Source organism: Elgaria multicarinata, chromosome 5, assembly GCF_023053635.1.
Source record: "Elgaria multicarinata webbii isolate HBS135686 ecotype San Diego chromosome 5, rElgMul1.1.pri, whole genome shotgun sequence".
Lineage (NCBI taxonomy): Eukaryota > Metazoa > Chordata > Lepidosauria > Squamata > Anguidae > Elgaria > Elgaria multicarinata.
In genome coordinates, this window is record NC_086175.1 from 84860021 (window position 1) to 84874744 (window position 14724).

Below are 14724 nucleotides of genomic sequence, written 5' to 3' on the forward strand. Positions count from 1 at the left end.
AGCTTTTCACAGAAAATAAAAATAAAAAGCAGTTTTCAAATCTATTTTCAATACATTTTAGCAGTGTAGCCAAGCCCCCTCAAAAAATCTCAAAACATTAACTTCACCCTAATGCCCCCTACCCACATTTTTGCAGTTTGTTGGACTTGATAGAGAATAGTGATCTCTTACCCTAAGAGATAACTATTATTTATTAAGTCCTAGCAACTGTAAAAGTGTGTGACCACTGCTTCCAATGTCATCAATGGAGACTTGTTTTGGTTTGTTATTAAAAAAAAAAAAAAACAAAAAACACCGCCAATTAGGGGAGCTTTGGGGAACAAACAGTTTTGGGTAAAGGTTTATTCCTCCCCTCCAAGAGCATGGTGGTTCCAATCCAAATTAGGACTGCATCACCTACTTTAAAGGGAAAATAAAGATACATCAGGCATCTAGAATCTCAGGTCCAGGGGCCAAATCTGTCTTTCCTGAGCTCCTAATCTGGTCCTCTGACGCACAGTTTTTCCTCCCATTTGAAAAGGTTGAAATGCTTCTCCTTAGAAATGGGACTATTAGAGATTCTCCAAAATGGAATTTGGCCCTTGGGCTGAAAGAGGTTTTGCACCCCTGTGCTATGTACTGTGTAGTTTGATCTACATACTGTAAGTCTATAAAAGTTTGAGAAGCGCGTATCAGCTGTCAGTTTGGTCCACTGAATTAACACCAGCCTCAGGATGTAAATTCCAGAAACATACCACAGCATGGGGAAAATTATTTATGTGGAAACTATGTACAACTCTCCTACGAAAAACTGAAATACAGAGTAAATGATAGTATCCTGTATTACTCCTGTATCTTTAACAGTTATATTGAAAAGGAAATATCAGCAGGTGTCATTTGTATATATGGGGAACCTGGTGAAATTTCCTCTTCATCACACAGTTAAAGCTGCAGGTGCCCTGCCCTCTTTTAAATCTGGTCACTCTAGTATAGCTCCTGCACCTTTAACTGTTGTGATGAAGAAGGAATTTCACCAGGTTCTCCATATATACAAAGGACACCTGCTGAAATTCCCTTGTCTATGCAACTGTTAAAGATACAGGAGCCCTGTCCTCCTTTTCATATGGTCACCCTAGGGTTGACACATCACACTAAGCAAATATAGGACGGAACCCTAGCTTAGAATTACGTGAGAACAGAGTCATTGTGTCATGACTTAGATTGTGAGCCTGAAAGCCAGAATGGTCTTATGATATTTGTAAGCTGTTCTAGGAGTCTTTTCCAACTAAACAGCAGGGTTAAAATGCTTTGAACAAATAAATAAAAGACATGAAACAGCTGCAGTTCATCCATGGTGTGTTGACAGAAGACTTCTTAACTAAAATTGCATTTGCTATTCTTTATTCTAAATTCTAAAATGCAGTCTTTAATACTTAAAATATTTATATCGCTGCTAGATTCTTGTCTGGACTATTTAGAGAAGTAGGCAGTGATCAACCCTATATTTCCCCTGTGAAAACTGACATTTATAGAGAAAATTACACAGCATAACTTTGACAAGAACATGCCCTTTACCACATTGCAGAGGACCTTTCACTACCAGAGAACATGTCCCTGCAGATGGTAATCTGAATCTGGTTATATTCCTTAAAAACAAAAACATGGAATTAATTTAAGTACATTTCAACTCGTGAAAAGGCTGGGTTCAGAAAGTCAAGAACAGAGCTGAACAGACTTCAGTAGAAATATGGCATCTCTTGCGGGTGGCTTAATGCTTCCATACTACCATTGCCTTTACTCATAGAAAACTTCTTAGGAATTGCAATCCCCTCTCTACTTGCATACCTGATCAACCTCAACTTAAAACCACATCCAGCTGTGACTCCAATAGGTAACCTAAGTAATATTTAGTCAAGGCAAATATACTTAGAACAAAATTTAGGAATACAGAACAAAGTGTTTATTTTTGTTCTAACAATTCCAGCTCCTTCTGACTGTTTTACTCTATTTCGCAGAAAACATCTGCTTCATACATTCTCATAAGTCCCATCCTATTTTTACTACTTCCCTTTTAAATAGTCAATGGTTTTTAGCTTATCTCCAGAGAAGCTGCTTTTACTGTCCAAACTTTTACTGTCCAAAATACTCCAACCATTGCAACAATTGCCAAAAAATACTATATTTCATATTATTTTAATAGCTTATCGTATTTTTACTGGGCTTTCACAGAAGCCATTCGTCTGGCAGAAAGTAACCTACATCATTATATATAATGTCACCCCAAAAAATGACAAGCAATATATCACTTTTTCTTATTAACAGTTCATTGAACATTCATATTGTATAGAATATATAATTGTAAATGAAAATATTGGTATGGATAGAAGGCTTGGGAATAATTCCAAAGAAAGCCATGGAAGAAAGGAAGAAAGGATAGTAGGCAATATGCAAAAGTACATTTTATAATATTAATAGTAGGTATCCTTTGTGCTTAAAGAGAAGATATCAAACAGGCTTTCAACAAACTACTTCTCAAGTTAGACAAGACTCAAGGGACAAACTACATGTGACACATAGAGAAGGGAGATTTATCCATTGCCTCTTCAACTGCAACCTCACCCCAAAATATGACCCCATTAGCACCAAAAAGTATGTTTTTTTAAATGTTCCTAGCCACAGCGGATGTGTGTGTGTATGCTTCAAGGAGGTTGTGGGGGGGGGGAAGGGATAAACCGCCCCTATCTATCAATGTAAAATTGATAAGAATCAAGTTTCAATTTTTATCAGTGTAAACTTGATAAGAATCTATAATTAACTATATAAAATGAGGAAATATTAAACAGATGTACTTTGTACCCGAGCCATTACCTGAAGTCTTGTAACCATCCCAAAGGACTTGGGACAGAGATGGTGGATTTTTCTCACTAGCAAGGTGGTTTGAATCAAAGAACAGGTTGGATCAAAATCAATGATTTTTTTAATTAAAAGTTGGATTTTTATTTTACATTTAAATCATTTTTTTAAATAAACACCATAAATACTCCCTGATGTCATTAAGTCCATGAAATCATTGGTCATTCTTCCCATTCCCACCCAAAACTATTCCCAAACCCTCATCTGCCAGTTAGGTATACCTTCCTGTTCTTTACTTTTATTATTATTATTATTAGAACCTTTCTGTTCAGTTTAGAAAGTTTAAAATAAAACTGTGCAGCATTATTAGATATATACATCTAACTTCTGAACATTCCATATTTTCATTCTACTTAAGTCTCTGCAAATCTCATCCTATATTTCATACGTCTAAGATTAGATATCGGTATTATTACAAAACCAAATAAGCAATTTAATGGTATGCCACTATTACTCAGAGAACTTTTCAGGATCTTTTAAAATACGCATGCTTTATCCTCATCTCAAAGTCTTAACGAAGCACTTCAGAAACCTTGTAGTGGCTAACCTTGTAACAACTAATGTATTTTAATAAATATCCAGTCTTTATCACTAAGAACCTCACTGTAATCTAAATCAAGTTGACTCATGACAAGGGTAAGAAGTGCGCTTAAAAACTGACAAGTAAACTGGCAGCAATACTGCCCCACCAATCTAGCCTTTAGACAACTACGATGGCATTTAATGGAGAACTGATATACGGAGAAAACAATAGCATGAAAGAGGCTATCAGCTATTTTAGATATTGAAGTGAATATACAACAAAATGGCATCCACTGCATATAAAGAAACAAATTTACAACTATACCTACCATCTGCGAAAACTAGATCTTACATGTTAACTCTCATATCTACTATAAGATTCACAATTACAACAGACATTATCAAAAGCTGCAGATATAAATTCATATGGCTCTGCAGATAGGAAGCGAAAAACTATCAACGCTAGCTTAACCCACTTACTTCAATAAGCGAGCAGGCCAGGGCCATGTCAAATTGTCTCACCCCTGTTTTCATATACATTATGAAGTCCCTCTCCCTGACGTCCATGCATACAGTGCACATCTATGAAATCCTGGTTACATGTGGAGGGACTACATGATGTGCACAATAGCAGGGGTGGGGCTACTTGTCTTGTAAACCACCCAGAAAGCTTTGGCTAATGGGTGGTATAGAAAACAAAGAAATAAAACTGGCACAGCCCTGTCCCCACTCACAGGATTAAGTAAGTAGGTTAAGCAGAAGTGCAAGACCAATGAAAAGAATCAGAAGACATGCTGCTGCACCACAACTCAGTAGATACAAATGTGTACAAGAATATCCTTACTCCAGTATGCAACTGATTATAAAAAAAACCTTTAGACACATTAAAAAATACTTCATAGTTTTTGTTTTGTTTTATACTTCTGTTTAGGCTAAAACTTTTTTTCCTCCTTTTTAATTTTTTCTTGATACAATTAGATCCATGAATGTTATTCTCAAAAAAAAGTTAGGTATTTTAATTTACTTAGTCCAATTCATCCCCTTAGCCAGAGTCATAATCTTCTTGCATGCATATAAATATAATTCATAGAAATGCTAGCATTTCAAATATATCTATGTCTCGCCATATCTTCAAATCAGACCTTAAGAATGCAATCCAATACATGCTTAGACAGATAAAAGTCTTACAACTGGAGAATGCTGGAAGTTGTAGGACTTTATTTTGTCTAAACATGCATAGAATTGTACCCTAAATGATAATGAAAGCTAATTACTTCTATCTTTAAAAAAATACACACAACAACACTCAAGCAACTGCTACTTCAAGCCAGTGAAAAGGTGAAGAAGGGAGACTTACTTGCTACTTCCAATGATGCATTGTGGCTCACAGCTTCACCAAGGTAATTCCTTGCTACACAGACATAGACTCCTTCATCAGGCCTACTTTTGCGGCCATGAACTATGCGTAAGAAAAATAAAGATCCACTTGGCAGCAACATCCGATGAGAACGAGGATCATCTTTGTCAGTTTCAACCCTTTCTCCTCCTTTGTACCATTCAATAGTTGGTGTTGGTCTGCCTTCTGCCTTACAGTTCAAAGTTGCTGGTTCTCCTTTAGAAACAATTAAATCCGAAGGATGTTCAACAATTCGAGGTGGGAAATCCTCTTGTCGAAGACGGGAACCTGAGGGAGAATAATTCAGTTTTTAAATTTCTACTGTGAGGGAAATGTTCAAGTTTGTATTTAAATAATGTAAACTTGGGAACTAAAAAGTTGTTCTTCGTTAGCTTAATGTCAACAAATATTTGGTTAAATTTTCTTATATTTACGGAAGATTTATTCCCCTCTCCCATTAACATTTCAGTTATTTTTACTATCAATATGTATACCACTTCTAAGCAGAGTTTTCAAAGCAATTCACAATAAACATTTAAGAACAGTACAATAGTGCCAGAAATCAGCTGTTAATAAAATAGTATAACATCACTACAATCATGAAATCAGCAGAACTTTTTGAATAATAGTCTTTCAATGAGTATTGCCTTCACTTCTCCTAAAGTCTAGGAAGGAGATGGTAATTTTACTGTCTCAAACAGAGAGTTCAAAGCTGTGGCACTATTATCATTAACATTAGATGTTGTGGTTATAGTCCCACACACACACCCATTCCATGCCTATTTGGATAGCAGAAGTACCTGTAGCAGTGTCTCCTCAGAACACTTTCACACAGGGGAGGTGATTCATGAAAGAGGCATTACTTCAGAAAACAGGTCCCAAACCCTGTAGGGCTTTGGAGATCAAAAGCAGCACCTTGAATTGTGCCTGATAATCAATTATAACCAATGGAGTTCTTTTAGGATTGAGGTGAAATTATTCCTGAGGCCAGTCCAGGTCAGGATTTAAAGATAATTATTGTTCAAATAGTAATGAGTCATCTCTATATCCATTATATATTCTTAAATTCAAATATTCTTTCCAAGCTTTCACTTATGACAACATGTGACTACTTTTATTTTCAGACAGTGGAAGGACACACCACATTTTTCAACATGTGTTATTTCAGGAAAGAACCTGTAAGATTGGGTTACTGGGTGTTTTATTAATTGCTTTCAGCACCTTTTTCTGTAAAATAAGCATTTTTTGAAATGTCATCATCTGGACTTTATCTGCTTGTGCACATGTGCTCATGTGTACATATTTATAAACTCCTAGGGTGTTTTCCATGATCAGCTTCAGAAACAGAGACAGTGCTATTCTAAACCATGGTTTGGCATTATATGCACAAGCCACAGTGAACTTCAGGTTTGCACACTCCCTGTTGCCCTCTTTCTTCTGGTTTAAACTACCCAGAATAACTCATTATGTCCAAACTTTTCTGATTTGCTTAGTGAATAAGCCCGGATCGCAAACCATACCGTATTTCTTCGATTGTAAGACGCCATCAATTGTAAGACACACACTAATTTCAGTACCAACGGGGGGGGGGGGGAACCTAAGACACACCCCATTTTTAGAGATGTTTATATGGGGGGAAAAGTGTGTCTTAGAATCGAAGAAAAAGGGTAGTTCACTAGGTAGAGTTGAAGCTAATTAGAGTTATCCAACTTTGGCCAGAACAGAGAACTCTGCTAGGTTAAAATCTAAGTAGATGCTTCTGATTTCATCCACTGGCAAACACCAGAGAAGGGTGGGAGGAGGATATGTGATCCCAAGGCTCACAGCTTATCCATGTAACAGTAAACAATGGTTTAGTACTATATCTGAGACTGCCTTCTGTATCCAACTATCACCATGAAATAGTCCCAAAGTCATTCTATAGCAGGGATGAGGAACATGTGGCCTTCCAGATGTTGTTGGATAACTATTCTATCATTCCTCACCAATGGCTATCCCGGTCAGGGATGATGAAAATTGCAGTCCAATTCATCTGAAGGACCACACCTTCCCCATTTCCTGTTTTAAAGGGACAAATTCCATTCCTTCCCTTGGGAAAGGCCATTATGTAGAGCATATTCTTTGCATATAGAAGGTCTCAGATTCAAATACCTGGCATCTCTGAGCAGAGCTGGGAAACACCCCTGTATGAAACTCTGCTGAGTGACTGCTAGTTAGTGAAGACTATACAGCATGTGATGGACTAATGATCCAACAAACTGTAAGAGAGTTTATGTAATCCCCATCTATCCATGAAATATACCGCTGTACTAACACTGGACATTCTAGACAGGTGTGGTGAACATGTGAAACAAAATACTGAAATAATTTAATATGAGTTTTAATATTATTAAGTATTTTTCACTGTTCTCCTCACAAAGCACCAAGAATAGCATCCACCTAAGAAATTTAATACAGTTAACAAATCAACTACAAAATCCTAGACAGTTTGATCATATGACATCAGTTTTGTATCAGTTACATTGATTAACCAGGCTTAAAGCTCTGAATAATTTAGGATCATGTTATCTGAAGGACCACTTATATCCATATGAATATGAACAGAGCTTCAGGTATTGAGTGGTACAGAAATCTAATTAGTGACTCTGGTCTCTGGCCCCCACTAAGGTTGATCAGGTTGGTAAATTATAGACACAGAGTCTTTTCAGTGATGGCCCACATTTGTGAAATTTCCTCCCATGATAACTCCACTTGAATCCTCGAGGCTTTTAAGTGGACGTAAGATGTTTTTACTCCACCCACCAAACTTTTTACTGATTTCCTTATGGCCCCCAAATATATAAACGTGATTCAATGCCATTTTATTACATGTTATTTAGTCCATTGTTGTATTGATTTTAACATTTTTATTGCAACTGCTTTGTGAGGTCTTGTCCTAAGAGGCAGATGAAAGCTAAAATACAATATTTTACAGAAATAATGACAATAAAACAATGAAAGACAAAAAACAAGTAAAAGTAATTATAACAAGTCTCAATGAAGAAATAGTCTTCAAATAACTAAAACAATGCACTCAAAAAGATAAGAATCTATTTAAAATAGCATTAGAAATTACACATTACAATCCTGCTTAAATTTAAAAACACACACACACAACGACCCATGTTTGAATCTATATCTAAGTCATATCAAAGTGGGAAGCTGACATATCTTCCCTGGGAGGATATTCCAGAGCTGCAGCCATTCAGAACATCTGATTTTGTGTATCTTTGGGCTAAACTAGATGTGGTGTGGGAGATTCATTACCATATGTTCCCACATCATCTTCTATTATTAAAAACAGTCATGGGTGGAGGGGGGCATTTGGATTTGGCAATATCACTGGGGGGATTTTTAATATCCCTCCCAAAACCATATTCTCTAAATTAAATCCCCCTTCCATGAAAGATGTTATTGGTAGCAGACAGAAGAAAAGACGGGCCCTATATTTTGTCACTCTGGGACAAACATGCTATTAGAGATAAGGTATTAATGAGAAACCATTCCAAAATTGCCATTCCAGTCATGTATGGTATGCTAACATTTTAATGAGGGGAGGATAAAGAATAAAAATCTTAAAACTTTAAGAAAAGAAGGGGCAAATGAAGAGACTGCAAATGCTACATTCCAATCTTCTTCATACATAAAATAAATAAATAAATAAATAAATAAATAAATAAATAAACAGGGCACACTCCATAAACATATTTCGACCAAAGTACTATAATAATGTCATGTTATTTGCAACATTTCATACAATGTCTTAAATTGCTGTGCTTTTCATGAGTGGCATATAGAGAGCATTAACAGCAAATTTGATGACAGCTGCCAGAGGGGATGTAATGGCTTTTGACATATGAGTAATCTTCCACCACTATACTTTTAATTTTTCTTCCTTATACTCAAGTTATTTAAGTTCCGATTTGTGTTTTATTGAATAGAAGCAACTTTATATATCAACATAAATCCAACAAAGGGCACCAATCCTGTAATTTTCTTGTCAGAAAACTGTTCCAGAAGGGATAGTGTGTGACAACAAAAACACAATACTTATTGGTTACATACTTTATCTACAAAGAACCCACATTTTTCCTTCCAAAAATCATAAACACTGTATTAGAGGAAACTAACATACTTGCAAAACCTGCTCTGGTATAAATTTCACATCTCAAAGAGAAAAATATAGCATGCCACATATCCCATGCTTTTGGTTAAAAGAGTACTTATTGTGCACATAATACTGATCACCTTCACACATTCATTTGCAAACTTAATATAATCCCCCCCCCAAAAAACTTAATTTCCTCAGCTTTTTGTTAATCATACGGGGGCTATACAGAGAGTTGGTGGAGAAGTGGGATTAAATGAATGTCATATGAATCAAGAAGTCTTTGGTTCAGATAAGCCCAGCTATGAACACACTTTCACTACTGCTTTATAACAGTTTATAATGGTTTTGACAACTGTTCAGGCCCAGGACACATTCCATATACCATTTTAAAAACATTTTCTAAGTGTTCCATCCTGCTTTGTGTAGATCTGGCCCAAGTTGCCTCACACCTGTCACCAGCCTGGGCCCTTTTGTATGTTGTAAGGGATACAAATAATAAAGGTACAATCTTTACAGAATTGCTGAAAATTTTGCTAAGAGAATATAACATTCTTTGGGAACTCTCCCTCCCCTCTATTTCATTTAGACCCTGCCTTTTTTTCTATATTCTGACTGTCTCTCACTCAGGCAGGCAGACTAGGATCTGTTTAGCATCAGTGAGTTTGTTGTATCATTTGCCTTTAAACTGTGCCGTCCTATATAAATGTTACAACTGTTTACATGCAAGCATTCTGTATGTTCCCATGACTATACCATACTTTTCTAAGCTGAGATAATTCTGCCCTTTAATGTCATTACTCTCAAATTGGATTTCATCCAATTTAAAATTGTGATATGCATCTAGAAACCCTGAGACTCATAAGCACAATTAAGGAGTATGTGCTTTCTGCACAGTCATGCTTTAAAACCATGAGATATTGCATTTTAAAGATTCACTCACAGTCAATAACCTAGAAACCTTTCTCAAATTCAGTGGTCTAGTGTGGGCACAAAGTTCCAGTGCACATAAGAGAATCTCAATCTAGACAACCTGCTCTGGATGGGGTAGCAGTCCCTCTGACCTGGCTACAGTGATTCATGCCTTAATCACCTCACATTTACATTAGTGTAAGGCACCGTATGTGGCACTGCTCTTGAAAAGTGTTTGGAAGACTTCAGGAGATATTTCTTTAAATTGGTGTGCACAACTTTTAAGGCCCCAAGGCTATTTGCTGGGGTAGCCAGGGCTGCAAATACGTGTACACGTTCATTCATACAAATTTACAAATATTTAATGAAATAACAGGATCCAATCTGTACTCTAAATCTTTTTACACACAAAAATAGCTTCCAATAACTGAAACCAAAAGCAAACCCTGTGTGCCCAGGACTTTTGTGCACAAAGCAGTCTCGGTATCAAGAGTTTAGACTTCAGCTAGTGCCAAGCACAGTGGCCAAGTTGTTACCTGGGTTATATTTTGTAGACCATATAATCTCAGTCTTGAAACAGCTGTACTGGCTTCCAGATTGTTCCTGAACAAAATTAAAGGTATTGTTTCTTATATATAAACCCCTAAACAACTTGGGGCCAAGGCGTTTGAAATGCTTTCTCTTCCCGTATGAGCTTTGTGGTCATCATCCTAGATCATCCTATAGGGATGACCTGAGGGTGGTGTGTATGCAAGACAGGGCTTTTTGCATAGCAGTTTACTTGTTGGTTAGTTCAATTGTTTTGTAATTTACAGTTTAAACGTTAAAAATGCAAAATAACAAATAACACACAAATAAAATATCTATAAACAGACATAAAAAATTAACTTTAAAATGCTGGGAGAAAAAGGTATTCACCTAGTATCAATGTAGGCACCAGGCAAACCTCATTGGGGAAAACTTTCCATAAACTGGGCACCACAACTGAGAAGAGTCTGTCTCTTGTAGTCACCTATCTAACTTCCTCAGTGAGGGCACCCGGAACGATAAAGATATGGGTTCGAGAAGGTTCATTTCATACATGACACTTTTATGACATAGATAATTTCTGTGCAGGAAAAAGCAAGCACATTTTAATATAAAGTAAGGGTGTTGAATGCACTGTATTGGATCCATGTAGAAACAGAAAATAAACTTTCTTACAGTAGTTTCATGCAGGAGGTGGGTAATCCAAAGCACTGCATCCTTTCAGTGAGCTTGGTACACATTACGAAAATGATACAGTAAACTATATGTGTTTAATGTTTTAAAATATAATAGTAAAAATAATATAGAGGCAAAAAGTTCTTAAGTCAATCTTTAATCATTCTCTCCCCCTCCGCAACCCCCCAAAAGTAAGGAGAAGTTCAGAACTGTCTATATGTTTTTAAAGTTATTTATTAACAGAATATGAACCCCCAGTTCAGGAAACACCAGGGATACAGAAGGTCAGCTGCTTCCAAGGCTTACATAAGAATAACATATAGTACCCAATAGCAAGTCCTGTTAAAAACTTATAGCTGCTTGCATCTGTTATACATATTTAAGAATTTAAGAATTGTTATAATCAGGTATGTTTCAGATTTCTACCACTACCACATACGTAGATTTTAGTACACTACATGGTGAATTTCACATAAAAGAGACACTTCATTACAAGTTTTAAACTTTCTAAAGTTATTAAATTCCAAAGTTATTTATTTATCTTCAAAATATTGGTATAACCAATTAATACAGATTTAAAATGGGAGAGCACTGGGTAGAATGGTGCTTTTTTCTATCTTAAAGTTAATATTCTGATAACGAACTGCTAAAATCAACTGTACATAAAACTGTTAGTATAGAAGAATAAATTCCCCAAACTGATTCATATTTGTAAGAAATAAAAAGTTTGGTTTTATGATCCCACAAGCCTAGAAGTGAATCATCCATTGAAATCCTAGTACAACTGTGGTTAGCTGCATAACAAATAATTGTACTATTGGACCACATGCTTGCACAAAGAAGATATGCTTAGGTGTTTATAAGGAAGAGTATTGCACACACACACAATCTATCACCTACATGGTTATTAAATAATGTGGACTAGCCCAATGTTAGGAGATCAATTGCCTGTATAGAATGTTCAAATATGTGACAATAGTTAAATTTAACTACATATTACAGCAGTTACAACCATATATAGTTTTAGGTCAAGAAGTAACACTGCCATCCAAAGGATCTTCATAATGTATGGTATACATACACATACATTCTCCGTGGATTCAGTGCTCAAAATGTCAGAAATGCTAAAAGAAAACATCCATATTTACATATATTTCACACATCCAGCCTTTCCTCCAAGGAGCTCAGGGTGGTGTAAATGAGCGTTACCACATTTAACTGCTCAATAAACTTGTGAGGTATGTTAGGCTGAGAGAATATGGCTGGCCCAAGATCAACTAGTGAGTTTCATAGTCAAGCAGAGACTTCTCATGCAATAGCCATATAATCTCAGCAGGAAAACAGCCATTTAATGCGTTATAATTTATCATAACATATGAACCAAGGTACACAAGTTTTCCTCATTTTGACCACACAAGGAATCTCTCTGTTGTGTATTAGGTATAACAGTCCACACTACGTAGACTACCGGCTATTTTCAACGCATTACTTAGTATTTGATACTTGCTCGGCTTGTTACTATGCTGGATTTGGAGTAACTTTGGTCCAACCTAGCTAGACAGATTAGTTATTCCTCTGCTATTAAGACATTCTGTGCAAATTTCCTAGAACTAGTCCTAGGAATGGACTCTAGTAAAGAAAATCAGACCATTCAACACTGAGATCAAGCAACTCCTATTATAACTTAAGAATCAGAAAGTATGAAGACTATTTGAACAGTTATATTAAATTAAGAGTGCAATCCTATGCATGCTTAGACAGAAAAAGTCCTACAGGTCCCTAACATGACTGGCTGGGGAATTTTGAGAGCTGTAGGACATTTTTCTGTCTACACATGCATGGGATTGCCCCTTAAATCAGTATTAGCAAAATTAAAACAAACACTGAACTTATTACTTAACTAATGCTCTCCCTACCTCAATAAAAGTTACATTCCTTCCTCAAGGTTTGTCTGTTGCCTATTAAATATTAAGTAGCAAGAAGCTTGCAAAACAATTTTAAGACATTTTTAAAAGCAAGCAAATGGTTTGTAAGTGTCTTGTGTCTCTTGTAATTCAGGTAAACAAATCTATAGCTCCATGCACACTTTTCTCTCATATAATATATATTCACTTATTTTGCATAAATATGTATGTATCCATGGCTACAGTCCTGAAAGCTTCTTTGTCTAGGTTTGTCTGCTTGTACACAGAGGAACATCCTGGAGTCCTCACCCCGGGGGTCACTAGGTAAACTGAATTAGACAGTTGTCTAGTTGCAACAGGTTTCCAATTAGACTTGATGCACTATAAAATACCCCAAAATTAATAGCTGTCACCACCTACTGAGTTAAAGAGCACGAAGACTAACTGATTATTATGTGGATGAGGTCTAACTGGAGTACCAAGTTACTACCCTTCCTGCTTCCAATCTTTGTCCATCTAACTCCCCTAGAGAATTAGAACATGCTTTGTTGTATCTTGACTAAGACAACCAAAGCATTAACATGGGAACAGATGACATTGTTAGAGTTAAACACAGCAGTTTAATTAACCAAAACTTAGATTTATGAAGAAGATGCAAAGAACACGGAATGTCCAGGTGGTGGCTAGGAGTGTTTCTGCCCAGCTTCAGCTGCACCCTTCCTGAAGGTAAAGCAAACCTAGCCACAGTTAAACGCCTTAAATGCATCCACTTTACTATAATGCACTTTGTGTATGCTTGCTGTCGAAAAGTGTTTGGATAATACAGCTGGTGCTGACTGGTACAGCCAAAATAGTTTCTGTTGTCTGCTTTTCTGACCTTATTAAACCGCTCTTGTTTAAATTGTTTAAATTGCACTAATTTGTTTCCGGACACAATTTATAGTATTGGTTATCACCAATAAAATCCTAAATGGCTGGTAACACAATATTTGATGCACCATTCCTCCCATATGAACCTCCTTGTCAATTAAGGTGATCTCCAGAAACCCTGCTCTGCCTTCTGCTGCCAAGAGAGATACACTTATGAGATGTTTTCAGTGGCTGTGTAGAGCTCCTTCCCATGGAAGGCTAGAACGGCTCCTTAACAGTTATCATAGGTTGTTAAGACTTTTGTATTCCACCAGGTTTGTATTTTAATCTTGGTAGCTATTTTTTTGTTTTTGTTTTAATGGTTTTACTCTGGCTTTTAATGCTCTCAAGTTTAAGTAATTGAGATGTTACTGTTGTAAAACACCTAGGGGTTCACTTGTTAGGTCTGAAAGGCAGTATAGTCTTTTTATATAAAAACATATGTATAAAAAATAAGTACAATAAATAAAAATGCAAAAACTTAAAATTACAAGTTTGCATTAAGTAAGGTCACATAGAGTGCAATCCTAGGCACATTTAGACATAAAAATGTTCTACAAGTCCCAGCATTCCCCAATCAGAATGGTTGCATGGGTTGTTGTAGAACAATTTTCTGTATAAACATGCATAGGATTGCACCTTTAAGCTGCCATCCGAAATACACTTACTTGGGAGTAAGTCTTATTGAATTCTTTGGGACTTACTTCTGAGTAGATGTGCATATGACTGCTCTGTTAGGGATTCAAAGAAGCTACAGAAGAAGTATACTAATACAATCCATACCTATTTGCAATAGCGAAATATAAAGTGAAACCAATAAAACCTGGTCTAAAGTCTAC

At 36.3% G+C, this 14724-nt stretch overlaps 1 protein-coding gene across 1 annotated transcript in view; it reads right to left on the reverse strand.

The window, feature by feature from the left end:
- ROBO1 (roundabout guidance receptor 1) overlaps positions 1-14724 on the reverse strand; it is a 641108-nt gene that overhangs the window by 281881 nt on the left and 344503 nt on the right. Inside the window, exon 3 of the mRNA XM_063126766.1 lies at positions 4772-5098. Within this exon, the coding sequence (XP_062982836.1) occupies positions 4772-5098 (327 nt within the window). The remainder of the gene's footprint in view (positions 1-4771; positions 5099-14724) is intronic.